General features: G+C 44.3%; 1 protein-coding gene across 15 annotated transcripts in view; it reads right to left on the bottom strand.

The window, feature by feature from the left end:
* NCOA6 (nuclear receptor coactivator 6) overlaps positions 1-24525 on the bottom strand; it is a 45561-nt gene extending 21036 nt beyond the window's left edge. For 6 of the 15 annotated variants that reach the window (XR_011729111.1, XR_011729110.1, XM_071760017.1 and 3 more), the window contains exons 1-10: positions 24373-24524; positions 17322-17424; positions 11905-12057; positions 11531-11805; positions 10662-10817; positions 9955-10077; positions 8386-8514; positions 5896-6711; positions 2791-2937; positions 770-1889 (exon numbers count right to left, since the gene is read on the bottom strand). Coding sequence is in view for 13 of the 15 variants with exons in the window: in XM_071760017.1 (XP_071616118.1) it covers positions 770-1889; positions 2791-2937; positions 5896-6711; positions 8386-8514; positions 9955-10077; positions 10662-10817; positions 11531-11777 (2738 nt within the window). In the remaining 2 variants the exon portion in view is untranslated. Of the gene's footprint in view, positions 1-769; positions 1890-2790; positions 2938-5895; positions 6712-8385; positions 8515-9954; positions 10078-10661; positions 10818-11530; positions 11806-11904; positions 12058-17321; positions 17425-20621; positions 20748-22242; positions 22371-23807; positions 24215-24372 lie in introns of those variants that run through there. The other 9 variants (XM_071760018.1, XM_071760023.1, XM_071760013.1 and 6 more) reach the window with 8 other exon arrangements.
* Between the last annotated feature and the right edge of the window lie 3326 nt (positions 24526-27851).

The following is a 27851-nucleotide window of genomic DNA, read 5'->3' as shown; positions in this document are numbered from 1 at the left end:
TTTGTCTTTGATTTGGTAGGAAAAAAAAAACCAAAGCAAACCCAAATTTCCCTAAAAGATGCAGATAACTAATAGTGACACACAGAATGCAGATTTTACTTTGCTGCCAATTATCAGCAGTGCCCACCAGTAATGTACAAATTGCTGCTGGGCAGCTGCTATGCAACATGCATGGTTTTGATACAAATAAAAGTAAGACATTGATATTTTTTTAAAAACAAATAGCTTTGAATGTCAGGTGAACAACAGACAAGAAAATATCTGCTTGCTATTTATTTGAGACTCTATGCAGGATCTAACTTACCAAAAGAAGGAACATGTATGTTCTACTGTTATGCTACTACTATGTTTTAAAACTGGACCTTAAACTACTTTGTGCAATGTACTGTTACAAGCCATTCTTGCCAAGTTACTTGCACTTAAATTTCTGGAATGGTAAAATAAAGACTTCTACATGCCCACATACACCTGCCTTCCACACAGTCCAAACTATCAAAGCTAAAAAGCTTGGCACACTGTCACCAGTGAAGCTGTTTTAACAGGGTTTATAACAAGAGGTTGTAACAAGGTTGTAACAAGATGGGATACTTGCATGGTCTTTTTTAGTACCTTGAATAAAGAATTATCAAGTAGAATTGTCAATTAACTCGAGAGAAATTGCTAGAATATGAAATAAGGCAGGTCCCTGATACTTGTTGAAAAAATACTGAGATGCTGACTGTGGAGCTTCCCCATGCCCCTTATAAAAACTATGTAATATTAAACATACGTTGTTTGCTCTAGTTGTTGATTATTTTTCTTCTTCCTTGGAGGCTTCTTCTTCTTTGGCTTGCTGGCATTCTGATTATTTTGCTTGTTGTTCACACCAAAGTGTCCTGCTGATATATCACTTTGCAGAAGGTTAACCAAGAGTGGACTTGTGAGGGTAACATCTTTGTTGACAGGGAAAACAGAATTCTGCCCACAGGAGATCTGATTCCCATTTGGTGTCCCACTAAACCCTGCATTGAAAGGCAGCCCATGGCCTGAGAAATGGCTCCCTGAAGCGTTGTTGTTTCCTTGCATTGCTTGCATGTGGGAAGGCACCATGTTTGGCTGCTGCACAGGAACATCAGGTATCATCTGTGTCAAGTTCACATCGTTGTTGGTTGTAGCTGTAGTATCCCCAAGCTGCTGAGATATGTGAGGACCAGGTCCTGCAGGTCTTAAAACTTGCCCTTGAATTCCCATAACCTGAGAAGGGTTACCATTCACAGGGCCCTGCTGTGCCATCATCTGCCCAGTGAACTGCACTATGTTTCCTTGCATGTTTGGGGTTGGTCCTCTCATCAGTTGAGCTGGCCCCGTCATAACATTGGACTGGTTTTGAGTACTAAAAGGCTGTTTATTTCCTTGCATCTGAGTGGCCATCATCTGTTCCATCATGGAGTTTTGCTGTAACAAGACCTGGCCCTGAGGTCCCATCATCTGACCGTGTGTAGACATCATCTGTTGTCCCTGTTGGGAAATCATCTGTTTGGGTGGGGTCATCCTTTGGGGAGAAGGACCAAGATTTTGGTTTTGTGGTGTCACCATCATTTGGCCTTGAGGCATGAGCTGAGTTCGAGAAAGGATCATCTGGTTTTGAGGGTTGAGTGACCCCTGAGCCTGGATGTTTACCATCTGCCCTTGAGAGGGTACAATTTGCTGATGCATTCCCATAAGCTGAGACTGTGGTCCTTGCTGAGGCTGTCCCTGGATGTTGCCCATGTTAACTTGTGGCACCCCACTAGCACCAGCCTGCTGGTTGTTCATATTTCCATGAAGTCCCATGAGATTGGTCTGCATCATATTTGGTGGGCCATGTGGTGCTTGCATCTGACTTTGGGGAGGTCCAGATCCTTGGCCACCTTAAAAAAAAAAAAAAAAAATTAAAAAATTGACAGTAAGAAACCAATTGGAGTGGTGTAAGAGTTTTCACAACCTTTGATGTTGAGGAAGTACTACAAAATTGTTTTCCTCCCTTTTCCAATGAACTGGAATATATGACATATTTGAATTCATGTGATGCAACATCTGATGCTACAGATGCATGTCAGTTGTCAAAACAGAACATAATGCCTCCCAAAATAAACCCTTAAACTGGTACTTCCCCTGTACCCCACTGCAGAAGATACAACAGAAATTTAATTTCAATTGTTACCTATACATAAATTTGAAAAGCCTCCACAACATCACCTGACTCAGCAGAATAATTCAAAATAAGCTTCAAACCTGGAGTTTAATGGGTTAATAGATACAATACAGTACAGATGAAACTGCATTACCAGGGTGTCCATAAGCCAGACAAAAGACCAAATGGAGACATTTTTGAACTGAAGATTTAGATTTTACAGAACTGACTGTATAGACTTCCAAAGCTTTTAAAGGAAGTCATAAATAATATTTTCAAAGCAGAAGAAGATTATTTTGTTATTCTGTTTCTAAGATACTTTTTTTTTTCTCCTGGACATGAATTTCCTTTTGTGTTGTGTTATATCTTTACCGCCCCAATTTGCTTGGAATTTTAATGCTACTTTCATTCAATTTCTTAACAAATACTCTGGATCACAGTATCACAGCCCTAATCAATAATAATTGGCTTGTCTGAAGAACACAAGCAGCCTCCCAGGTTTTTTTCCCCTTTCTCACTGAGCACTAGACACAGACTGTAATGTCAAGGGTTTAATGTTTCGGTATCTGTGATGCACAAGGTATAATTTTCTACAAAACCAGACAAAAAAAAATGAGGAGACCAGATTGCAGAGAGACCTGTGTGCTGCACGTTTTGGCTGGTTTGCAGCTGGGGTGCTCCACTGTTCCCTGCTGTTCCTGGAGCTGTGGAAGGCACCTGACCCTGCAGGAAGTTCTGGTTGGCCTGGCCCGCAGGGAACCCCGGTGGGAGCCGCTTGGGCATTCCTGGAGAGGAGAGTTTCCTTGTTAGCAGGTATGGAAAACAGGAGGGGAATTAAAAAAAGAAAAAAGAAAGGGGAAAAAAAAAAAAAAAAAAAAAAAAAGAAAGAGAAAAATCTACAATAGGAAGAATACCTTTGAGTCTGTACCAGTCATGGGTTTAAGCAGGAAATGGTTTTTGCCAATATACAAAACCCTCTGAAAACCTTTACAGTTCTTATCTGTGCAGTCATTTGCAGAACAAGCTACGAGTACTCAGTTCAAACTGTAATTTAAGTGAAAAACTTACCCCACAAGGAAGGTGAAAAAGTTTTACCTGATATAAAGTTCTGGGCCATGAGGGCAGTGGAACAATGGCACAGGGTGCCCAGGGAGGTGGCTGAGGCCTCATCCCTGGAGATGTTCAAGGTGAGGCTTGAGGAGGCTCTGAGCACCCTGATCTGGGTGAGGGTGTCCCTGATACTGCAGGGCTTGGACTGGGGGACCTTGAGAGGTCCCTTCCAACCCAAATTATTTTATGATTTTATGAATCACAGCTGACTATTTAAAAAGTTAAAGTAACCCAATTCGATGTTGTTCTGCTGCATCTTAACTCTAACCAGGCCCTTAACTTACTCCACATATGCAAATACAAATAACTTGGGGTTTTTGACACTGATGTGCTCCTCTTACCAGCTCTCACTGTGCACACCAGGTACACCCCCTGCACTGCTCCTGTGTGTACACACACTCCATAGAACCTCCCGACCCAGAGGGTGCTCAGTAACCCCAGCACCTCCTGCTTCCCACATGGAAAACCCCTCACTCATCAGGCCCCTACCTGGCACAAAGCCCACACTGTGGATGACACAACACAGCATCACCCCTGCCCTGGGACACAGCAAAACCTCCCCCCCCCCCAACAGCCAGAGCAGCAGCACACATGCACCAACCAGGATTAACTCACTGGCAAGCAGTCACACAGACCTAGAAGCAACCCCCTCTTCCCTTTATTTCTGACCCAGCATATAAATCCAGAATTTGATTTTGGTTCCTAGTACAGTTAAGGCTTTCTTGCATGCTTGTGTTGCTTGTGTTAATTAATCTGGCCTTTTGTTTGCAATTAGTATTTCAAGATAATCAAGTTTAGAGGTGAAGCAACAAGACACATCCGCAAATATAGAACATGTACTTCTTGAAACATCCCATAGTTTTAGTTCTGCTAAACTTTCCTGAAAGTTTTGCATGTAGAAATTCTTGAACTGAGAAAAAAAAATGGCCTATTCCAAATGTAAAAAAAAATTCTGGTTTGCTAGATCAACGAGTTGAAAATGGAAAGTATCTGAATGCATTCACTTATATTGAACTTTAAATGCAAAACGGCTTAAAAACTGAAAGGTCCATAATTAGAACTTAATAAACATATTAATTGCAGCAAAGAATAAGCATGCCTAGAAGCCAGACAAAAATCTCAGCAAGTGGAAGCAACACAACTCTGCTGAAATCAATGAAGTACTGTCTGGTTAAATCAGCTGAGATTATAGGTCAGTGAGGGACTGCTGATTTCAGCAATAATGCCTCCAGTGAGTCCAAATAATGTATTTTGATAGTTTGTTTGAGGTGTCTTTTTAACTCAAAAAAACATAGGGTTTTGTTTGTAGTAGGTTTACTTGGAAAGGAAGGAGAATCCAGAGGTTATGCTATCCAGAAGTCATGGCTGTAGCTACCTAGAGGAAATTAATTGTGATGGGGACAGATGGACAGTGAGGCAAAACTGTAGGGAAATGTGATGATAAGTAATAACCAACTGTTTCCACAGGGAACCAAGTTAAGACACACCAAGTATAAGGCACTGGTAGATCATAAGAACAGTCTGAAAGAGAAGATCCTTGAAATGGAGAGAATTAATCAGGATTAATAAGGATTCAAATGAGACCCATAGTATAAACAGTGAAAACAAGAAGCTTGCCCAGATCAGCAGACCAAGAAATGGGTATTCCTTAAAGCTTTTTGGACAAATTTCAAAGGTACAGGGTGAGAATGAAAGAAACTAGAATAGATGTGTACTTGTGGGTGGGTGGACAAAGACCATGGTCATATAAGTACAGAAAGAAAATATTTTAAAGGGATACACAAGAGCCTGTGTGTGGGTGTTGGAGAGCAGCCATTCAAGAGAAAGATGAACAAATGACTGACAGAGAGGAGGACAGGTCTGGCACAGAAATACAAAAGGCTCCAGGGGAAAAAAAACCATTAAGGACACAAAAGAGATCTTGGGATCAGAAAATGAAATTCCTGCCCTGTTAGAGAAAGAATTCTAAAAGTAGTAACCAAAGGACGTGAGTGCAGAGGGGCAAGGAGAAAACTAATAACAGAGCCAAAGGGGAAGTTAAAGCATCCACTCCTCTCTTGATTGTAGAATAGAGAGCACAACAGCATGGCAATAATAGCTTTTTACTCTTCTGTGAAAAGTAAAGGTAAGATCAAGAAGAGACATCCACAACTTAGTAAGGAAGATGCAAAATAATGCCTCATTTCTGTAGCAGAAAGTGTGATCACATCCTTTTGTTCTTACTACATTCTCTAAACAAAAAAAATAAATAAGTCCCCTCCGCCCCCCTCTCAGAAAAGAAGACCACCACCAGACCAAAACAAAAAATCCACACCACCTTTCAATATCTTGGACTTGGCCTAAAGGCAACAGAATTGTAAAGAGGATGACTTCACTCATAACCAGCAACAGCACAAAGCAATTTCTTTCTGCAGTGGCCAGGAGAATACCCTTAGGTTGTCACTGTGAGACTGCAGGACAGAGAGGTAGCAGAAATGAAGTGATGCTGATGCTGATTCACACACACCCATATATACTCAACTTATGCCTTTATTCTGTCTTTTAAAGGATCTTTCCAAATCTAATAGCAGCATTACTTCTAGCCATTTTATGTCTCTTTTCTTTTCAAAATAAAATGTCTCAGTACTTCTTACCTCCTAAGCCAGGGTGTAAACTTTGTGGACCTTGGTTTTGCTGCTGCATCACCATGAAGTTGGGGGGTACATTCCCTTGTTGCACCATAGGATTACGACTAGGAGAACTGACAGGCTGCTGAAATCCCTGGGGAAGTGTGCTACTCTGGGGAGGCCTTGGTCCCATCTGCTGCTGTGTCTGGTTAACTGTTGGAGATGATGCAGGAGATCCCTGCTGGAAGGAGGAGGGAGAGGAAGCAGGAGACTTGTTGGTCAGGTGGGGTTGTTGTAGTGGCGTAGGAACCCGGGAGGGCCCACCCTGAAGGCTTTTCATTTGAGGAGCAGTAAACTGGCCAGGATTGCTCATTTGGGGAAAGTTCGAGTGAGCCTGGGAAGCTTGCTGGCTTCCAAAAGGATATGGAGGTGGAGGATGAGTGGGAGTTTGTACTGTTGCTAGCGATGGTCTTGCTTGAAGTTGCTGTTGCATTTGTCCAGGCAACGGGGCCTTTTTCCAGCCCTGGTTTACTGTCAAGGTACTCAATGCTCCCTGGGTTGGAGGAGGCTGAAGTGCTCCAGAAGGAAGCTGGTTCCAGCCAGGAGGAACTGGAACCTGTGCTGGTGAAGTAAATGATGGTCGAATGCCCTGCTGTGGCTGCTGATGTGGCTGGGGAGGACGTGTCTGCAACTGTGTCTGCTGCTGTAGCTGCTGAAAGTTGGCTGAGTTCATCTGCCTGTTTACAGGAACTGACTGCATTGAATGGAGCTGGGGAGCTAAAGATCCAGATGGATGATTTTGCTGCTGGATATTTAGTCCAGATAAGAGTGGGTCCATTGCATCTATTAAAATAGCAAAGAGAAGTAAAAAAAAAAAAAAAAAATCACCTGTTGTTGACAAACCCACCCCAAAACAAGAAAGGGCAAATTGCTTTCTTGCATTTGCTTATTCCACATAAAAATTCATGCTCCAGTGTTCCATTTTCTCCAACAGACAGAACAGGCAATGGTCTGTAAGTTTACAAGATGTTTAGGAATCCTGTCAAGTCAGGTCTCTTCAATTCCTAGCCTCTACAATAAAGCATGTTAGCTCCACAGTACTTGTTGCTGCAGACTCATGTAATGCCTCCTGTGTGCTGACAGGCACAGAATCACAGAGTACCTGGAGTTGGAAGGGATCCAGAAGGACCACTGAGTCCAGCTCCCTGCTCCTCACCTAAAACTAAGCTATGTGACTGAACAGCATTGTCCAGACACTCCTTGGACTCTGACAGGCTTGGTGCCATGGCCACTTCCCTGGGAAGTGTGTTCCAGGGACTCATCACCCTCTCAGTGAAAACCTTTTCCTGATGTCCAACCTGAACTCCCCCTGATGCAGCTTCATTCCCTGTCCTCATGTCCTGTTGATGGTCACCAAAGACAGGAGCTCAGCACCTCCCCTCCACTGCCCCCCCTGAGGAAGTTGTAGACTGTGATAAGGTCCCCCCTCAACCTTCTCTTCTCCAAGCTGGACAAGCCAAGTGACCTCAGCTGCTCCTTGTAAGTCTTGCCCTCTAGACCTTTCAGCACCTTGTTCACCCCCCTCTGGACACACTCCAGTGCTCTGATGTCCTTCTTCAACTGAGGCCTCCACAAGTGTCCACAGTGCTCCAGGTGGGGCTGTGTGTGGGGTGGGACAGTCCCCTCCAGTGACAGCTGGCAATGCTGTGCCCCATGCAGCCCAGGACACTGCCAGGGAAAACTCTTGATTCAAATCCAACTTGCCATCAGCCCCTAGGTTACTTTCAGCAGGACTGCTCTGCAGTATCTCATCCTCCAGTTTGTTACCCACCTGCTGGAGCTGTTATCCCAAGCAGCTGAAAAAGTGGCACATTGGGGAATTAAGGCAGTGTCATAAGCTACCATTCCCAGATTATTTTAAACACTTATGAAAAAAGCTGCCCTTAACAATAAATATTGCAGAGCTCTACAGAAGGTGGAAGTACTACCACCATTTTATAGAGGGACAGGTAAACCCCCCCCTCTTCTTCTGAAGTTCCAAAATGCAATTAACTTGTACTGGCAGCATTCTGAGGAACAAGCCCTAACCATTCCTACCCAACAGATCCTCAATCCTTAAACTTCCAGTCTACCCACCCCTCCTGGAAAGCATTTGTATTCAGTCTGTGCCTTTGCTTCCTACTGGAAAGGTCTCACTGAACCAACCCTTCTCTTTCCTTCATCTAAACACAGAGCTCAGTCACAACATTTCTGCTGCAAAAACAGCACTGCTGCTGCTCACCACATTTCAACAAAATACCTAGCAAGCTGGTGACTTATCAGGCACCCAAATTATTTGAAAAGTTTCACCAGATTACCAAGGTACTCTTCCACAGAAAGAGGAACTCCTAGAAAGGGCAGGGGAAGTACCCCGGGACAGTCCTGGAGTACCCTCATGACTACACACCCAAGCCTGTGTGCTGAAGAATAAAAATTCAAGAACATTTTGAAGTCAGTACTGTGACTAAGTTTTACCACCTGGCTGTGAGGAAGGCCGAGGTGTTCTTGGCTGCAGCTCAGCACTAGCACCACTTGCCACCATAGAGGAGGGCACATTTCCACTCTGGGACATCATGACAGCTGCAGCATTGCTCATTCTTATTAAACCTTAAAAAATAAAAATAAAAATTATCGAGTCTTGCAGTTTTTACATAGAGAAGAATTTTAGATTTTTTTTTTTTTTTTAACAAAAAAAAAATAAAGTTTTCAATAAAACATTTATTTAGACTTTAAGAATTGTTTGTCTGAACTAACCTGTGGGCACATCTGTCTGATAGTTTAGATTCCCTGGTATAGATTGACCAAGCTAAGGTCATGCTGAAACTTTTCCTGTAGCACCAAGCCTTTAAAAAGGGTAGAGATGGAAACACTGCAGACTCATGAATTATTTGAGCCTGACTTGCCACTAAAGTCACCAGATGACAAGACTGTATCAAAGTTCTATATGTAAATTAGGGGTTCTGCACAATCTGATACAAGAAAGTAAGAGGTATTGTAAGAGAGAAAGATGTCAATGTTTTACATCCACAAGCTAACATTTTATAAAATAGTTTATATTGTTGTTATATTAATACCCTTGACATCTATACTGTTGACCTACAGGCAAGAAAAGAAGCTCCTGATCATCACAGGGAAGATTAGAGCAGAGGCTTTCAAAGTAAGCATTGCTTTAAATGTTTTGCTTTCCTTGTTAAGCACAATGATTTAACTGCTGGTTAATCAGCTCTCTACAGAGGGGAAATGTTCTTTACACTCCTTCTCATCAACAGCCACACATGCACCTTAAATAAACTCTGACAGAAAACACTCCCAGATTTTTTAATTGCTTTAAATCCTATTTACTTAGATACTAATTAGTTTATTTTGCCTTATGATTCAGCTATTAAAGTAAGTTAGAATAGCTTTCTTTTCACTCTTCATAAAATCTGAATTTTGTAGTTAAAAATTATTTATCATGCATATGCAGTGCTCTAAAATGTAGTTGAATAAAACTACACCTTTCCACAAAAATTAAGTCTCTGTGATTAGATCTCAAAAGTTTATCAGAAAATAAAGAGTGGCTAACAAATGAGTGTCCTGTCCTCCCCATAATTATAATGGATTTAATCTAAAGTAGTTTATTACTATACACTGAGTGAAGGCTTATGCTCATTTTCATAAAGGTAGCCAAAAAGAAAACAGTGATAATTTGTACACATTTCAAATTGAACTCACAATGCTAGATTCACCTGTTTTTACAGTCTTTATGTAAAAAAATCCAATCCCAAAACCAAAACCCAAACTGCCAAACCCTCAAAAAACAAACAAAAAAACCCAACCAAAAACAATCTGCCCCACCCAAATCACTCCAATGTTTGTGGGGCAAAATGCAGCCAACTATTTAAAGTAGGAGATGGTTTGACAGTGCAGAAACAAGAACACACGGTAACTAAAATAGCAATTATAATTCTCCAAACAATAGTTTCTATAATCACTGAAATTTTATTCTTAGCTCAGTAGCAAATTTCAAAGTGAATAAAGCTAAAGGAGTAAGGAAAAGGAATTTACCTTGTCCCCCTTGCATGGGGAACCCCGTGTCCATGCGCATGGAGTTGCTTGCTCCCAGGGGCCCATTGATCCGGACATCCTGGCTCCTGTTTTGAGCTAAAGCCAAATTGATAGCAACTTCCCCTAAAAATAATGCAGTTTGGGTGAACTGAATGGTAGGTAGAATAGCAGAAAACAGGCGTTTTCAAAAGGACATTTAGATGTCAAGGAAAGGAAGACAACCTTGATCTATAATGCAGACTAAGACAGTTATGCATCGTACTATCCACTCAGCTTCTGGATTTCACTTTTAAGAAAAATGAACACCATGACAAAATGCCTTTGGTTTCACCTTGAGTGTGCTCTTAGAAAATTGTTGAGAATGGATATTTTAGCTGTGAAATCCATTGACTGTTTTTTAAGAAAAAACAATTTGTTTTTAAGAAATTTTTTCCTATGAAACAATTAGGGGGAAAAAAAGAACAGGGCACATTTTGCTAACATTCATAAAACATTTTTTGGGAGGTCTCTTGATGCTCAGAGAATTTCAGCTCTCATTTTTATTATTAAACCTACTCTTGAAAAAGTCTTTAGCTACCTTTTCACTGAAGTCATTCTCCAAATTACTAAATTAGAAGTTACACAACATTAACCAAGGAAAAAAAAAAAAAATCACTTGTTGAGTATACTCCGATTTTACCTTTGGAAGCAAATTAGGTGTGAAATACCTTCAATTTGGACTGAGAGAATTCCCAGGTCCCGAAGCTGTTGGTTGTTATTCTGAGCCAGAATTCGCAGCCGCTCAGCAGCTTCACGGGGGATATTGAAGGTAACCCGGACACTGTTCCAAGGCTCTATCTTCTGCAGTCTTAGCTTGTTTGATTCTTAAAAAGAAGACAGTCAGAGTCAGTTTTTAAAAAAAAAAAAAAAAAAAAAAAAGAAACCATTATTTTGCTCTCCAAATCATGGTTTCGGGTACAGCACAGGCACACAGAGACCAATGCAGCCAAACCACTTCAAGTGTGTTCCAAAAATTAGCAATATAAAGCCCACCCAATTGATAACCAGCACAACAGGCAACACAATCACTTCATAGCAATACTCATAATTTCAAATATTCTGTGGATAAACTACTTTGGAAAGGTATGAAAATACCTGATAAAATAGATACAGTAAACCCGTTAATGAACCAGATGAATGCGTGAAAAAACTGAGAGGAATAAGCCCCTCACTGCTAAAAAATTTGGTTTACAGATGCCTGTGAACCCATCTACTTTTTTCTTAAAGGACACTGCCATCAGAATGCTAGCAGTGGTTCATTAATTTCTACCTGATTTTCCTAGTGTGTAATGGAGGGAAATAAAATAGAAATACAACTAAAATGGGGGAACTAAATAGGAAGAAATTAACTAATAAAAAACAATGAAAACAACTGCAGAAACTCATGTTCTCTGAGAACAGCTCCCCCACTTACCAAGAATAACCCCAATAAATTCTGTTCCAAACTCAAATCCAATCTATTTTTTTTGCACAACCACCCAGACTACATAAACAAACATTTTAAGGACAGCTGAAAAATGACAAAAAGGTGTATTACCCATGTGCAAAAGGCCAGGTACATTCTCCAGTATGGTATCTAGTTTCTGCTCAAAGTCTCTGTCACCTATATTTCCTTTAAAGGCCACAAAGATTGTGGAATCCTCAGGAGAAGCCTCCTGTTTCAGTTCATCTTCCTCCAGTCCCGAATCAAAATCCACCTCTAAGTCTTCCATAGCTGAGGAGTACAAGGAAGCAAATGGATCTCTGACGTTAGGTGGATCATCCAAAACCATTGTTTCCAACATTGGGAGCCTGTCAGATGTGAAGATGATACTTGAAAGAGAAAAAGAGAATTACAGTAAGTATAAAAGCGTGTACAGATATTAAAAAATTACATCAGTGGCTCATAAGATCAGTGACAGAAAAACCTACCAGGTGACCCAGTGCTGGGGTCTGTGAGATGAACTGAGTGGCTTTGAAAACAGTGGCCATTGCAGTGTCCAAGCTCTTCATCCACTAGAACCAAAAGAAGTGGTTTCCTGGCAGCATCCTGCTGCACCTGACTTGAGAAGTATTCCAGTTGACCTAAGCAATAGTCAGGTAGAAAGGAAGCCAGAGGGAAGAAAAAGAGAAAGAAAAAAAGAAAGGAAAAAAAAAATACAATTAATGACATTCATCTCCATGCTGTGCAGAGGACAGGAAAGCTCCCAGTCCCAACCCTGCAGTGACTGACTGCTGGGAAGCTGTAAGACTCATGGCAATACTTTTATTATAGAAAGACAGGAAACCCCATCAAATTTAGTTTTAGGGACTGCAGATGAAATAGGAACTCCTTGGTCCAGCAAAGCTGGAAGAAAGCCACAACATTTTTTTACCAGGAGAAACAACATTTGACAAATATTTTACTCACATCCAGGGAAATCTCAGGCCTGCTATGACTTCTTTCTACAAGTCTGTAAAAATTTAAATGTTTGCAGCTGCTTATGCATGTTACAACCTGAAATTTGCTCTCCCTGTGCTGACCCAGAACTCCCCCCATGCCTAGAGCTTGGATAAGAATGAATTCAGTAAGTCAAGTCACACACCTGATGTTTTTCCCTTTAGAAAACATCCCGTGTTTCCAAGAAATTTTCCTTGATATGACAGTCATCTGTTACCTGTGCAGAAGTACAGCCTATGAAAGAAGTCATCCCTACACCTCTGGCAAGCAATCCCAGTGTTCAGCTGACACACATTTTTCCACTCCAGCACAAGTCATGCCAAGGGCTACAGCACCCACTCCTCCAGACAACTCCTCCTCTACTCTCATGCTCATCATTTTTGTAAGTATTGCTAAAAGTTTCACACCACCTCCAACAACAGCCCAAGCTGATGCCAAAACCAAAGGAGGGACCTGAGCACTGCTGCCAAACCCAGCTCAGTCCTACAGCCAGGACTGCCAGCATCTCATAACCCCAAAGCTGACAGCATTCAGCACACCCCACCAAAGTATTTAGTGTGGGATGACATCCCCTCAAATAGAATATAGATTGAGGGGCTGGCACAGGTTCAGTTCTTCAATACAAATCAAAACAACAGCTCTGAGATCAAAGATAAGCTGCAGGTACTGCCCAGAGAACAACCTTTTTTGATAGAAAAGATAATTTGTTTGAGAAGCTTAGATGGAGCTGTGTTGTTCATACAATGGTGCTGAAGTGACAATATTACAAATAAAAAAACAAGGACTCAGAAGTCACAAAATGCCCACAGCTTTTGTTCAAGTTACTTATTATTACCATGAAAATTCTAAAGATAGGGAATAGAGACAAACATTTTGAAATGCATCACCAGGTGAACAGGGAGACAATGCAGACTATTTATTTATTTACTTATTTTACGCCCAGATTCCCTGCTCAGCTCTGTATCCAAATCACAGGTCTGAGTGTTTGGCATCTCCATTAATTCAACCCACACAGTTTCATGTCAGGTGCTCAGAAAATAAAAGTCAATTCATAACCATGTGTGAAAAGCTGTTTTAATTGATTTTCATAAATAATTTCTTGGACAGGGAACTTCCTTACCAGGGCTGGCTTTACACCAACTAGCTCCTGCATTCCTACATCTTCACATATACACTGACTTCAGGGAGAAAGGGGAGTCCTAGACAAAAAATCTCTTTAACAACCAAAAACAGTCATTCTGTGCACTGAATGAGGCAAGTACTCTGTGAAATATAAGCACTATATTATGGAGAAAATTACATACAATATTATTTGTCTGGAAATCCTGAGTAAGTTTTTCAGGGAGAGAGATCTCAACTCAATACACAGGCTCTTATGTGTTGGAAAAAACACAATTACTGGTAGTGGATGGGTGTTCCACCTGCAGCAGGAAAAGATGAGCACTTCTAGCAATTCTTGACAACAAAGAAAGAAATTGGTTTCTATAAGAACATTTCAAATTTTCAAAAACCAGCCTACAGCAGGCAAATTGCCAGAGCAGAGTAAGTCAGCCCATTCATCTCCCTTCTCAGAGGTACAGAGGGACCTCTCTGCAACCTGGCCCACTCCCTAGAGAGGTCTGCAGCTTACAGGGCTCAGACCAAGGATATCACTTGCAGATTGCCTCAATATGTACAGCTCACTATGATCTGCTCCTGTTATTTCACGTGGGAGACAGTTGGGAGGAACCTGAAAGCTCTCAAGGAAGCTTACAGAGCATTGGGAGTGGTGGTGAAGGACTCCTCAATCCTCCCAGTCAAAGGGAAGGGGCTGGAAAGGGCCAATCTCATTGGGAAAGTCAATGAATGGTTAAAGGAATGGTGCCCCTGTCCAGGCTTCAGCTGCTTAGACCACAGAACTCACTTTGATAAACCTGGGCTCCCAGGGGCTGATGTGGTTCATCTGTCAGAGAAAGGGCTGAGGGTCAGTTTAGACAGGCTTCAAACCAGCAAGGCCAGGGAGGGGACCCTCAGCTCATCCCACACCCACCACTGTGAGGCCAGAGCCAAAAACAAATGCCCTGAGCCTAGAGAGGGACCCCAGGAGAACATCTGAGCTGCAGAATGTCATCCCTGCAAGTGCACCAAGCCTGGGGAATAAACCAGAGGAGGTGCAGATGTGTGCATGCTGGCAGGGTGAGGATATTACTGGTATCAGTGAGATGTGGTGGGATGACTCCTGTGACTGGAGCACAGGGATGGTTGGGTACAAGCTGTTTAGGAAGGACAGACAGGGCAGAAGATGAGGAGGGGCCAGTTCTGGAGCCCCCAACATAAGAAAGACAGAGAGCTCTTGAAGTGTATCCAGAGGAGGCCACAAAGATGCTCAGAGGGCAGGAGCAGCTCTGCTCTGGAGACAGGCTGAGATAGTTAGGGTTGTTCAGCCTGGAGAAGAGAAGGCTTCAGGGAGATCCTATAGTGGCCTTTAAGTACTTGAAGCAGGCCTACAGAAAGCTGGGGAGGGACTTTTTATATGAGCCTGGAGTGACAGGACAAGGGATAATGGCTTTAAACTAGAAGAGGGGAGATTTAGGTTACATATCAGGAAGAAATTCTTTACTGTGAGCCGCTGACCCAGGTTGCCCAGAGAAGCTGTGGCTGCCCCATCCCTGGCAGTGTTCCAAGGCCAGGTTGATGGGGCTTGGAGCACCCTGGGCTGGTGAAAGGCATCCATGCCCATACAGAAGGACAGGAACTAGATGACCTTTAAGGTTCCTTCCAACACAAACCATTCTGTGATATGATTCTGTGATTTCAAATCTTTTTTTGTAATGAAAGCGTATGATGGCTTCAACTTTTCCCTGAAAGCACAGAAGATCCCCAGATTGCTTAAATGGTGGTTTTAAAGATTTCATTAAAATGATGCAGCTGAGAACCAGGTGCCTCCCATCAATGTGCCAAAATCTGACTGGAATTATTGACATTATGGCTATTCATGAACATTATTAAAATACAGTTTGATAAATTTCGAAGGACCACAGGGTTTGTTTCATTTGACTCAGAAAATCCTGGGACTGCAGGGAAAGTTTGAGTTAACAACAACAACAAAACAGATTGAATTTTAAATTTTACTTTCTGGATATGAACATGTAGCTACAGCTCCCTTTGCATTTTTTTTCCATATTATGCTCCACAAGGATCCCTGCTATACCTTCTTACCTCTCAAACACATGCAATTTACTCTGTTCCTATATTCAGGGATTATTTACCCCAACTATGACAGAAGGAAGTAATGATTTGTGAAATCTTCCTCTTCATGCAGAGCACAGCATGCCATCCAACTCAAACCTAATGAATCCCAGCTGTAGCCATCATCCTAGCAAATTCTGTAATCTCCTGGTTATAGGGTTGACTTCCATAAATCATGAGCCAGCAGGTGTCCATAATTAGCAGGTGCTCACTCAACACTCTTCCTCATAAACATGAAAAGCCCTTAGCATAAGCACACACAGGAAAAACTCTGGCTATTCAACAGCCCCTACAAACTGGATGAACTCACAGCAGGCTATAAAGCATCTCTGATGAGCAAGAACCACACCTGAACTGAGCTGCATGACCACTGCACATTTAACGAACTTGAGCCTTCATGCTCACCTGAGAGCACAAAACATTCTCTGAATATCATTCTCTGCTCAAAGAACACACGTGGCCTCCTTCCTGCCCTGCCCCTGCTGGGTTTGTGTTGTCAGTTTAACATTTCCCCTTACACAGTGGTTTCTGGAAACTCATAGCAAGTCCAGTGCTACCACGTGGCCACCATCTCCCCATGAACCTGCCTGGGACAGGTTAGAGCAGCATGAAAAGTGATGTGCCTGCTCCTGGTAAAAGTTGATTTTACTCAATATAGCCTATTAGAACTATGTAATTGAAATAAAAAAGGTGAAGATAAGTAGCCAGATAACCAAGTAATAAAGAAAATGCACCTGCAGGGTGGCTTGTGGGTAGGGATGACAGGGCACAGCCTGTCAAGACCAGAGTGTCCAAGCAGCAGGACAGAGCCCACTCCAGGCTGCTGGAGGCTGCAGCTCCTGGGGACATGGGTAAAACAACAGACCAACTAAAATATGCATGATGGAGACTCTTTGGAGGAAGAATTCAGGTAGGATACAGCAAGGCCACAGTCTAGACCAGGGCTGAGTCCCACACCACATGCCAGGGGGAACCCAGAAGGCAGTTTGTCACCAACAGCAAAAGGGAGCCTGCACAACAGACCCAGTGCCATGGAGTGGGAAATACTTAGAAAATCCCCTCCAGTCCCTGAGAGAGATGGGATTAGAGCAAAATCTGAAGCAGGCAGCTGTCATTAGCTGGGAAGCAGCTGAACACTGGAAAGCCAGCAGGCTCTGGGGTGTCAGCACTGCCCAATGGATCCGATGGCTTCTGGGATTTAACAAAAAAAAAAAAAAAAAAAAAAGAAAAAAGGAAAAGAACTGGTAACTTGGTTTCCTCATCCCAAAATCTGCTCAGCTGATCAAAACTTAAGGTTATGGCAATTTGTTCCTTAAATAGAACCTGAAACCTGGTGTTGCCTTCATCTAACACAAAGCCAGTAAACCAAAACAAGGCTTTGCCTGGCAGCTTGTCTGAGTTTTTCTGACACACAGTCTATCGATTCACATTTTATACCTTGCAGGCAACTCAGAATAAACACTTTCAAAACTGACATCCCACCAGAACATCCACCCTTTCAAAACAAATATGCACAGAGCCCAATTCAATAAAAAGCACTAAGATCCTGCTCATCCCTGGAGACAGCCCAGCCCTTCAAACACACAAACATCAGGGGCAAGAATCTCTCAGTTGGACATTTAGGAGGAGAATATTTAGGAACAAAAGAATTTCAAATGTATCATATGCTTATTTTACCTACCAATACAAATTCCACAACTTCAGTATTTTGTAGCATGCAACAGATCTTCAGGTAATTCCAGACTGGCAAACATGGTTAAACAGCAACTCCCAAAAATTTAATCCTGAAAAGAAAATCATGTTTAATCAGACAATAATTCAAGATAACAAAACCAGTCAATGTGACACAGTGAACACCTTGATTTTTAATACTGACTTTTGCACCAAATCCCTACTGATGTAAAAAACACTTGTTACTATACTCAAATATTAACAGCATAACCTGAGGATCTAGAAAAATCAACATTATATAAAAAAACAAAACCAAAAACAAAACTAGAAAACTTGAATACTCCCTTTGGCTAGAAATAAGGTTTTATTCTTCTAAACAGGGCAACGTTTAGAACAGTGAACTTAATTAAGTCTTCAGATAAACTCCTCCAGATTAAACTGATCTTCAGAAAATGAAACTGGCACAACTAGGATGCACTTCAGCTCATCCTAAGCATGCACTTAACCTGGCTGAGGCTCAGCTCATTCCAGAAACACATCACAAGCCCACAGATCCACCCCAGATGGGCATTTGCATTGCAGGTGGCCAACAAAGAGGTGAATCCATTCCCAGAACTGCTCCTGCTCACTGTCTCATCAAGTTGCACTCAAACCTCTCAGGGTAATGAGAACACAGCAGTAAAGCTGATGGCTTCAGAGAAAACAAAACACAGCCCCTCAAACCAGGAGGATTTATGTCAACATCCCAGTGCTGGGTTTCAGGCAGGTTTTCTGCTTACTTGGCAGCCTGCCCACCAGTGGGGAACAGGACTACCCAGAAACAAACCGGGGAAGTGGAAGAAGAAATACAAAGCAGAAATTTGCTATATTCTGTTTGGTTGACAAAGTTGGTTTAAAAGCCTCAGGATTGTGCCATAGCCTTTGCACTTCTGCCAGCCCAGCAACTTGAAGGGAAGGGAGCTGTCATTCATGTTCTCATTAAATCAGACCACATATGCTCTGTTGCACTTCTAATAATCATCTAACACTTCTCAGCCTTTGGCATCCCCCTATGTTTCTAAGTATTATAATTCAAGAAGCAGTTTAATACACCACATAGAAGACCTGAGTGGCTAAAACATAAGCAGTAACTTTGCTGTTTCCAGCTATATGCAAAGCTGCTTAAACCTCATGGCAGGACACCCAGCCAAGAAGCAAAACCAAAATCTGCAATTTGAAATTTCAATATAATTTATTAAGTGTAAGCCAAAACTAAAAGAGCCTTCCACCTACAGCAGTCACTGCATCAGTCTGGGCCTTTACAAGGCAGGGGGAAGTGCTCACATTTAGCTACAGGCTGATGAGCTGGAGGGAAAATCATCTGAACTCCTGGGTGTTAAGGACCTGGGGGGCTTTTTGTTCCTCCAGAGGTCCCTCTCCAGCAGCAGGATGACCCTTCCTTGCCATGGGGGAGGGTATGAGATGCTCTGCAGACACTCAGCTGCTCCAGAGAAGAGAGGACTGGGCAAGACAGTCTGTCCCACCAAGCTCCTGTGAGAAACTAAGGATGGTCAGCCTGGGCTATGGAAGAGGAACAATTAATTGCTGCTGCCTCCATTACCATGGTACCCATGAGATGATACTAAATTTAGTTAAGGAAAATAACTCATCAGTACTGGTTCATTAGCTCTGACTTTTCATTACAATAAGTTATCTGATAGACACTGGAAACACCTACAGACTAAATCTTAGCAGACACCAAGGAATCCATCAGAACAACCCTGTGAAGTGTTCCAGCTACAGAAATAATTTTGGATGGAGCTCATATTTTCCCAAACACCAAGGGAAAAAAAACCAAGTGTGTCTCCAACAGAACAGGGCTTCATTCCCTCACGCAGAGCCATTCACTGCAGCTGACACTGTACGGCCCATAACCCTCAGGCATAAAACACCCAGGCCAAGGGGTTTGAAAATTAAAGTTTGTTATAATGCATGTGACTCTACCTTGATGGATTTTGACAGCAGGTTTAGTGGAACACTGTTTTATTGAAGTTTCATAGAGTCTGTGGAAACCTACAACTCCTGCCATGCTGCAGTGGACACATCTCATTAGTTTTTATATCAACAGAATTTGACCACTGAGATCATCAGGGTTGCTTAAAAACCAAGATGATCACTGCAGAATGAGTTTTAGCTGCAGCTAAGTTAGCCATGTAGGAATTCCCACTTTCAATAGCTGAGCTGCTGACACAAGAAGGTTCCCAGTCGTACCCTGAAGTCACAAGTTAACTCAGAATCAGCAATTTTCTTTATATTACACAAAGTAATATTTGATCAACCAATTCCCATTATGTGAATTATTAATTTCACATATTTAGGTCATTTCCATTTTGAAGAAATAAACCACAGCTTGTAACACACTGATCCTGTGACAGAGCTTTGGAGTATGTAACTTCACAAAGATCCATCAATGCAATCAGCAAACAAGTAACAGGAGACACTATTAAAAATCAGATCCACCTTGACAAGAAATTTTATCTTGCCTTCCAAAAACTATGAGGAAACTCTTTTTCAAGTAGGAATCTATCCATTGTTTGTGTTGTTACAAGCTTTTTATTTAATTTCTCACTGCTGCCAAATCCTTCCAGGCTGACATGCCCCACAGGATCACCAAATTCTCACTGAGCTGCCAAAACAACCAGACAAGTTATTCTTGTGATTACCAGTTCCAAACTCGAGTTTGACTGAAAACTGCACCTCTTGTTTATTGCAATGTTCCTCCTTCATACCTGCAATTAAAGTCTATGAATTTTCACCAAAGTTTTAAAAATTCTGAAATGTTACACTGTGAAAAAAATATTTAAGCTAAAACAAACATTTTAAATGTAATTTCTTCAGTACATTGCACTCAATAAGGAGAATGCTTTCCTTGACCAAAAAAACCCCCAAAACAAATATATGTTCAGCTAACAGGAGTAGGTATAGCTTTTGTTAAAATCAAAATTGTTCTCAGTTTCCTGACTGCATAAAAACTTGCAGATTATTTTGCACTGATCTGGGCTTCCAAAATAATCAACTTCAAAAGTCTTTTTTATTGTCACTACTGCTATTAAGAACCACAAAATCATCAGTCAACTTTGCACCTTCTGGTAGAACCAGGATGCAACAGAACAAGACAGGAATTTATTCTCACCAGGATGAAATAAGCACCCAAATCAGCCCTTAGAAGGAACACCTTCCCATTCAGCAATCAAAATATGGCACTGTTTCTTGTCCAGTGTTATTCTAACCCTCAGCTTCAGTTAAAAAAAGCACCTGGTAATGCTTTTACCTTGGGTTCAGCTCCTACAGTCACAGTCCCAAGACAAGCAGCCAACTCCTCAAGTTCTCTGGGAGAGACTCATCAGCACTGCTAGTCTGAGCCCTGGGTATCACCTCACGTGCTCTCCATTCATTGCTGGTAAAAAAAAGATGCTATTTCAGTTGCCAAAACTTCCAATTTATCAGAAATAATGCCTCACATCTTCCTTGTATCATCCAGCAAGGATGAAAGCTTGTGTGAGTGTGCCTGTGCCCATGTGCACAGAACACAGAAGACTCAGACTCCACAAGCACTGCCCAGAAGAGAAACACAGTCTCATACCACCTGCACAGCCTTCATTTTTGTAAAAACTAAAAACTATAAAATTAAAATTATATGCAGGGGACTTCAGGGGAGTTCAATAATATGCACCTCTTGGTGGGAATAACTAGATCATCCCCTTCCACACACTGCAAACCTGGAGTTCAGGCTCCCATACAGGCAGCACAGTGCAGGCAACTTCACGTCCCACACCAGCACCTTACACAAAGGCAAATGAATCACCCAAGGCATCTTCATCTCTACTTTTCAATTTTCATCCAATTCAACCCCCTCAGGAGGGCTGTGCTTCAAGACTACTTATTCCAACTGGAGAAGAGGGCCAGTCCTCTCTGTTCAAAGAGATGAAGGCTTCTGTGAGCTGTGAAGCCCCCTGTGCCCTCGCTGCTTCAGCCCAGCCACCCTGCCTCACACAAACACCACTGGTTATTTACTGGGACACAGCCTCAAGGCCACAATATAAGATGACAGAAATAATTTCTTGTTTCTACTTCTAGCTCTGCCTTTTTTGATGGGCTCTTCAGACTGCAGGCAGGACACTGTTAACAGCATCAACAAGTGACAGAGGACACACTGGAAAATTACCCCTGATGCCCAGTGGACTGAGAAAAATCCCTGGACCTCTGGAAAACTTCCACTGCTATTCCCTCTGTGTAATCCTCAGTTTAGATGAATTTTCAACTACAACAGCATCACTAAAAATACCTTTTTCCTTCCTTCTAACCAGTCTGAACACCAGACAAGCCAAGTTTCATGCACCACCTTGACACAAACCTTCAGCTCCCAATGCATCCAAACTAAGGAACACCTTATCATGTGGCTGAAACACTCAGCTGTCTGCCAGGGGCTGCTCCTCCTGAAGGACATCAGTGATCCACTCTGAAGGGGACAGCAGAGTTCATAAGGGTGTCAATGCACAACACAAAGCACCCATGGCTTCAGTAATGCTGAGGTGAGCTGCTCATCTGCCTGACAGATTGGAAATACCCCACCTGGAGTTTGACAGAGCAACTCCCCTGCCTCAAGTCTGCATCACCTTGGATCATTTCTAGTTCTGTGTCTGTCCCTTAACCTCTCCAACCCTCTCTCTAACTCTCTACCATTCCCTCTGCTCTAACCCAGTGCTACACAACAAGTTTATGCTTGAACACAATTTCTGCAGTACAAGATGCTTTTTCAGGGTTAAGTCTTTCAGCAGTTCAGGGGTCTATACAGAACCTGGTTTCATGCTCACTCGTATCCTCTCTGGGCCACAGCATTTGTATTTCTCAACAAAAACCACCTGATTTTGAAACAGGCACCACTGACACACTTTTTGTCCTTCAGTAGTGACCAATAAAGTGTCAATATTCCCAATGCAGACTGCTACAGCCACAGCAGCTCTGGTATCTTCAGCAGGAAACCCTCTGCCACTGCAGCTCTATTACATGTAGTGTGTCTATTTAACTCAGCTGTGTCTCCCTCTGTCACACAAAAGCAATCAATAGGGTATTAAAAAAATAAAAATACACTGTAAACCTGTTATCAGTTCAAAGCATTTTAACATCTATTACAAAGGCACACAATCCTTGGCAGTATTAGACCTAAACAGAACAAAGACTGTGCAGCAGAATTTACCTCTATACCCCATATTTGCAGGTATTTGAGCCACTGAAAAATGAAAACAGTAACATTTAGTTTACAGATGCACAGAGGGGTCGGGAGGGGGGAGCTGGATTTCTCAGCTTCCTACACACACAGTTGGATTTTTATTTTAAGGAAGCAGCTATTTCTTTACTAGAATAGTGTAAAATTACTGCATCAGTTGGAAGCCTGTTGTAAACAACTCTTCCCTGCAAGTCCTACAGAAGAACAAGCTTCTGGGCTGGAGAGCACAGCAGGGAGTTTTTTCAGCCAAGATCCAAAACCAAACAGATTACCCTTCAGTGGGTTTAAAATATTAAAAAACATCATTTCTCAGTGCGAGATAATGTCTGTGTGCAACCTCCCTCATTTTCATTTTATTTTTTCTCACAGGAGAGTCAGGATACAGCACTACTGTGAAAGACTTCCTAGTAAAGCCAGTAAATTTTCCAACATGGCCCAGTGAATATTTGAAGTGTCTGAATTTCTACCAAACACCTTGATCTCTTACTGTAGCAGGCAATCCATTTGGTCTGGAGGCTGCTGGCCCTGGCTATTTTGGACACATGCCTTGAGACCATTGTTTTTTTCTCCACAAAACACACGAAAAGCTGGAAACGCTTTCTAGAGCTGAAAAAGAGGTGCTAAACCCAAACGCTGTGGTTGTTGCACTTGGGGACCTTTTCTCAAAAAAGCCGAATTTGTTCTCTGTGGTTGTTTTCTCATATGGGAAATACTGAAAGGCTCTTTAGCTAGAGAAGCAGCCAGAAAAAGACAACACACAATAATTATAAATGCCAGCGTGAGGCACCAATTTTTTCCCTAATGAAATTCAAATGAGAAAGGTTTTATTGCTGTTATGGCACAGGGCACAAAGGTGGCTGTCCTGAAGCTGAGGGTTATGAGGAGACAAAGCTCCTAAAGCCACCATCTGCACTCAGCTTTCAGACCCGCGAGCGACAGCACAGCTTCCTCCCGCTGCCCAGAGGAGCCCGGAGGAATCGGAACCAGGTGCTCCACAACCAGATGAAATTTAGAAAAACGCACGAACCGGAGGGAAGATGTTAAGAAGCCTTCCTCTGAGATTTTCAGAGTTACCGAGGGATTCGAACAAAAGCCTGGGTGCAGAGAAACGTCAAGGCGGCCTCGCTGACATCTTATAAAGACGTCACCGCCCGCATGAGGTCAGAGCTGAGGAACCAACACCAGACACCGCGTCCCAAGCCGCACAGAGGTTCCGGTGCCTGACAGTACCTGGCTGCTCTTCACACCGGGCCACGAACGCTTTCCTCCCCCAGGACATCAAACGCTTCCCCGGGCGCACCCGAGCCCAGCGACCTCCCCTCGGCGGCAGCCCGCGGCCCGGGGCTCAGCTCGGGGTTTAACCGGTTGCGGCGACCGGTCGAGATTCGAGCGCCGGGAGAAACGGGACCGGCTGCAGGGCCACCCCCGGCCGGGCGGCTCGGGGTCCGCAGGCCGCGGCCGAGCGCGCTCACCCGGCGCGGGGGCCTCAGGCCGCGGCCACCGCGGGAGGCTGACAGGTTCCCGTCCCGCCGCGGAGCCCCCGCCGGGCCCGGCAGCCCCCGGCACCCCGGGGCCTGGGCAGCCCGGCTCGGGCCCACGCACCGCCCCCGCCAGGCCCCACTGCCTCTTCGCGCCGCACCGCCCTCCCGCGGCCCGCGCCCGCCGCGCCGTGGGCCCGGCCCGCTCCCGGCCCGGGCCGCCGCCGGTCCTGACACCGCCGGTCCGCCGCTTCCGCCCCGCCGCCGGGTCCCCGCGGCCCCGGAGAGGCCTCTCCGCGGGCCCGCCCCGCCCTCACCTGGCGCCGCCGCCGCCGCCGCTGGTGGCCGCCGTGACGCCGCCGCCGCGCCCGCGCCGCGAGCGCGCGCAGGAGGGCGGGGCCGCCGGGGCGGGCGGGGGCGCGGGGCGGGGGGCGCGCGCGGCCGGGGTTCGCCCGGGACAGCCAGCGCAGCGCGCGCCGCTCCGCCCCCTCCGCCGGCCACGTGACCCTTGCGCGCGCCTGCGTCCGAGCGCGAGGAGCCCCGGCGGGAGGGGAGGGGCAGAGCGGGAACCGCCTGAGGGTGCGGGACGGACCGGGAGCCGACCCGGTTCGGACCGTGACCCGCACCTTGCCCCGCACCTTGCCCCTCACCGTGCCCCTCACCGTGTCCTGCGCCCTGCCCCTCACCGTGCCCCTCACCGTGTCCCGCGCCCTGCCCCGCGCCCTGCCCCGCACCCTGCCCCGCACCCTTCCCCGTCGGGACACCGCGGCGGAGGAGGCGGCCCCGAGCCCGCTGCCCTGGGGGCTTCCCGCTGGCACACCGGCCGCCGGCCCTCGGGAGCTCCCGGCAAGGCGGGGGGGACCCGGGCATGGCCACCCGGTATGGGGTCGGGGCCGGTACCGGCACCCACAGCGGGGGTGAACAGAAATGTTTCCTGTGTCAATTTTATAGAAAAATAAAGCTGGAGGACGTGATAGGAAATCCCCGGGAAACGCAGGTTTAGGTAGGGGGGTTTTACTCCAGAGGGTTTGAATTCAGAGTGAGTTTTCACTTGAAGACTTTTGACTTCGTAAAATATCACCGGGTTTTATTTCATCTTCCCACTGGGGAGATGGGGGAGAAGCCAGAGCAAGCGAACTGGTGTGGATTCAGCACTGCTGAGTGTTAATTAAATCTGTTTATCTGATTAATGAAGAGGCCCTGGGGGATGATACCCCCTGGAAAGCCCCCTCAGCTCCGGGGGTCCCCTCCGAGCTTAGTGCAGGAGACCCGGGCCTTCTGCTTGTCTTCCCCACAAGCCTTTATTATGAGAAGAAAAAGTCTTATCCCACAAACCTGATTTATAAGAAATTAATATGAAAATACCCTGCAGAAATGCCAGTTCCTTCCTGCCAGTCACTGCAGTCCCACCAAGCTGTGAAACCTAGTGGTGAGGAAAAGAAACACGTGGCAGCTGCCGTGTCAGCCTAGTAAAATAACCAAAAGTCCTTTTGTAGGGAAAATAAAGACTTTGATCCTGAAAAAAAATCTGTGTGATGAACCAGAGGAGCTGGAGCAGGTTCTGCTGGCTGCATGGGGGGGTCTCTGCAGAGCAGGAACCAGGTCCAAAGCCCCCAGTATGGCCTGTGCATGGGTTGCTGCAGTACAAGTGATGTGAAAAGAGGAAAATTTTATTAGTTTTATTTTGCAAAACCTTTTAAATACACTAATCCCACATCTCAGTTGTCACTAGAGCTGGCAACGCATAGAATCATAGAATTGGCTGGGTTGGAAGGGACCTCTGTGATCACTTTCTCTTTTTAAATTGATGTATATGTGCACTTTATTAAATAAAAAACAAAACAATGAACATCATGGTTAGTACATGTTATATCTTAATAATGAAATATTGTTGGTGTGTGGAAGGCTGTGCCTGGCTTTGTGTTGGCAGCTCTCAAGCTCCCTGCTGGCAGGCAAGCCTCGAGTAATTATTTGCTAAAGGATTGTTCTGTTTGTTCCTCTTTCTCTTCCCCTGTTTCTGGGACAGGGACCTCATCTCCAGCACCCCTCTGCTGCACTGGGAATGAGTGAAAGGCCCTTCCCAAGCCCCCGGAGCCCCTTGGAGGTGTCAGCAGAGGGCAGGGCATCAGTCAGAGGGGTGGTAATGAGGAATGTTCATTAGATCCGATTGTGTCCTGGGGATTGCTGTTTGCATTAGTGTGGATATTTCCTTGGCCTCACTCTGCTGGGACAGGCTGGAAACAGGAGGAAGCTGAGAGAAGGCTTTGGGACCCGGTAAGTACCTTTCCTCCCCACTAGGCTTCACACTTTCCTCTTATCTCAGGAAAGACTTCCTAACCCGGCTGCACTCAACCTGCTCCTCCTGCCTGATCTTCCCCAGAGGGCTCTTGCAATTCCCCCTCTGGCAGTTAGAGCAGAGTCCTGCTTCCAAAAATCCCCCAGTTCTCAGCAATGTTGCTCTGTTTGTCTTGCCAGACCATCATTGAGGTTTTTTTTCCTTGCTTGCATTTCCGTGTCTCATCCTGGGCACATCTCTTGTGCCTCAGCCAACAAGAAAAAGTACAACACTATTTTTCAAAACCAGAGTTTCCTGGAAGCACCATATTGCACTGACATCTCCTCCAGCCAGCAAAGTTCTTACCCTGCCCAGAGAGGTCCCATGGGGATCACTTCCCGGTGCCTGCTCACACCTGGGGGCTGCAAACAAACAAACCCTTTCTTCATGAGCAGCTTGGTGCCTCCTACATCCACTTAGTCCTTTGCAGGATGCTCCTTCTGGTGGCTTTTCCTTACACTTCTAGAAGATCACTGCTGGGAAAGACCAAACTCTGCATGATTAAAATCAGTCCCTGTTCTCTCAAAATAGTTTTGTCACAGCATAAGGGGAAGGTAGAGCTGTGGGACACCAGGGTGGCAGGACGTGACTGAGGACCCTCTGAGGCCTCTTTTGAAGACCAGGGGCTGGAAGGACCAGGTGTGGGTTTGCCATCCTGCTCCTTGCAGTGAGGGAAAGGCATAGTCTCCATCTAGGAGAGATTGTAGCTTAAAAGTATTCATTTTTAAAATTCCAACTTCAATTTGGCTTTAATGATTGGCAGTGAAGATGAGACAGAACACCTGTTCTAGTCCCTTTGCAAAAGACTTTTTTTTTTAAGTCTTAGTTTTACTGGTTATTTTTTGTGCTTAAGGTGTAAAGTGTGTGTACAGTACAATGTGGTTTATTTCATTTTTAATTTGGCATTATTTCAACAAACATTGGGGTGAATTACTAAAGGTCATTCCCAAGGCTGTGACAGTAATATTACATGACATTTTTATACCAAAGTTCTGCATAGTCCCTATTGGTTTTGTGACATTAGCCAGGTCTTAAAGCAGTAGGCAAGAGGAAGACAGTAACAGTAAATTTGCTTTTTGTCTTTTTGCCTTTTTGTTCTTTTGCACATTATGAGAGGAAGAACGTTGGAAGAAAAACATTTGGATTGGTTTATGTATAGCATTTTGGTTGGCTTTTTTAACTATTGGGATTTTTAATTTGTTTAATAGGGTCAGTACAGTATATGAGACACAGTCATATTATGCACATACCTATTCTAGATGAGGATCATTACTAAACAGATTTCCAAACACCTTAAGAAAGAACCTTAAAGCTCCCCCAGTGCCACCCCTGCCATGGTCAGGGACACCTCCCACAGCCCAGGGTGCTCCAAGCCCCATCCAACCTGGGCTGGAACAGGGATGGGGCAGCCACAGCTTCTCTGGGCACCCTGGGACAGGGGCTCACACTGACCTCACGTGT

This window comes from Heliangelus exortis, chromosome 16 (genome assembly GCF_036169615.1).
Source record: "Heliangelus exortis chromosome 16, bHelExo1.hap1, whole genome shotgun sequence".
Lineage (NCBI taxonomy): Eukaryota > Metazoa > Chordata > Aves > Apodiformes > Trochilidae > Heliangelus > Heliangelus exortis.
Note: the sequence above shows the minus strand (reverse complement) of the source record. Positions and strands in the feature narration are given on the sequence as shown.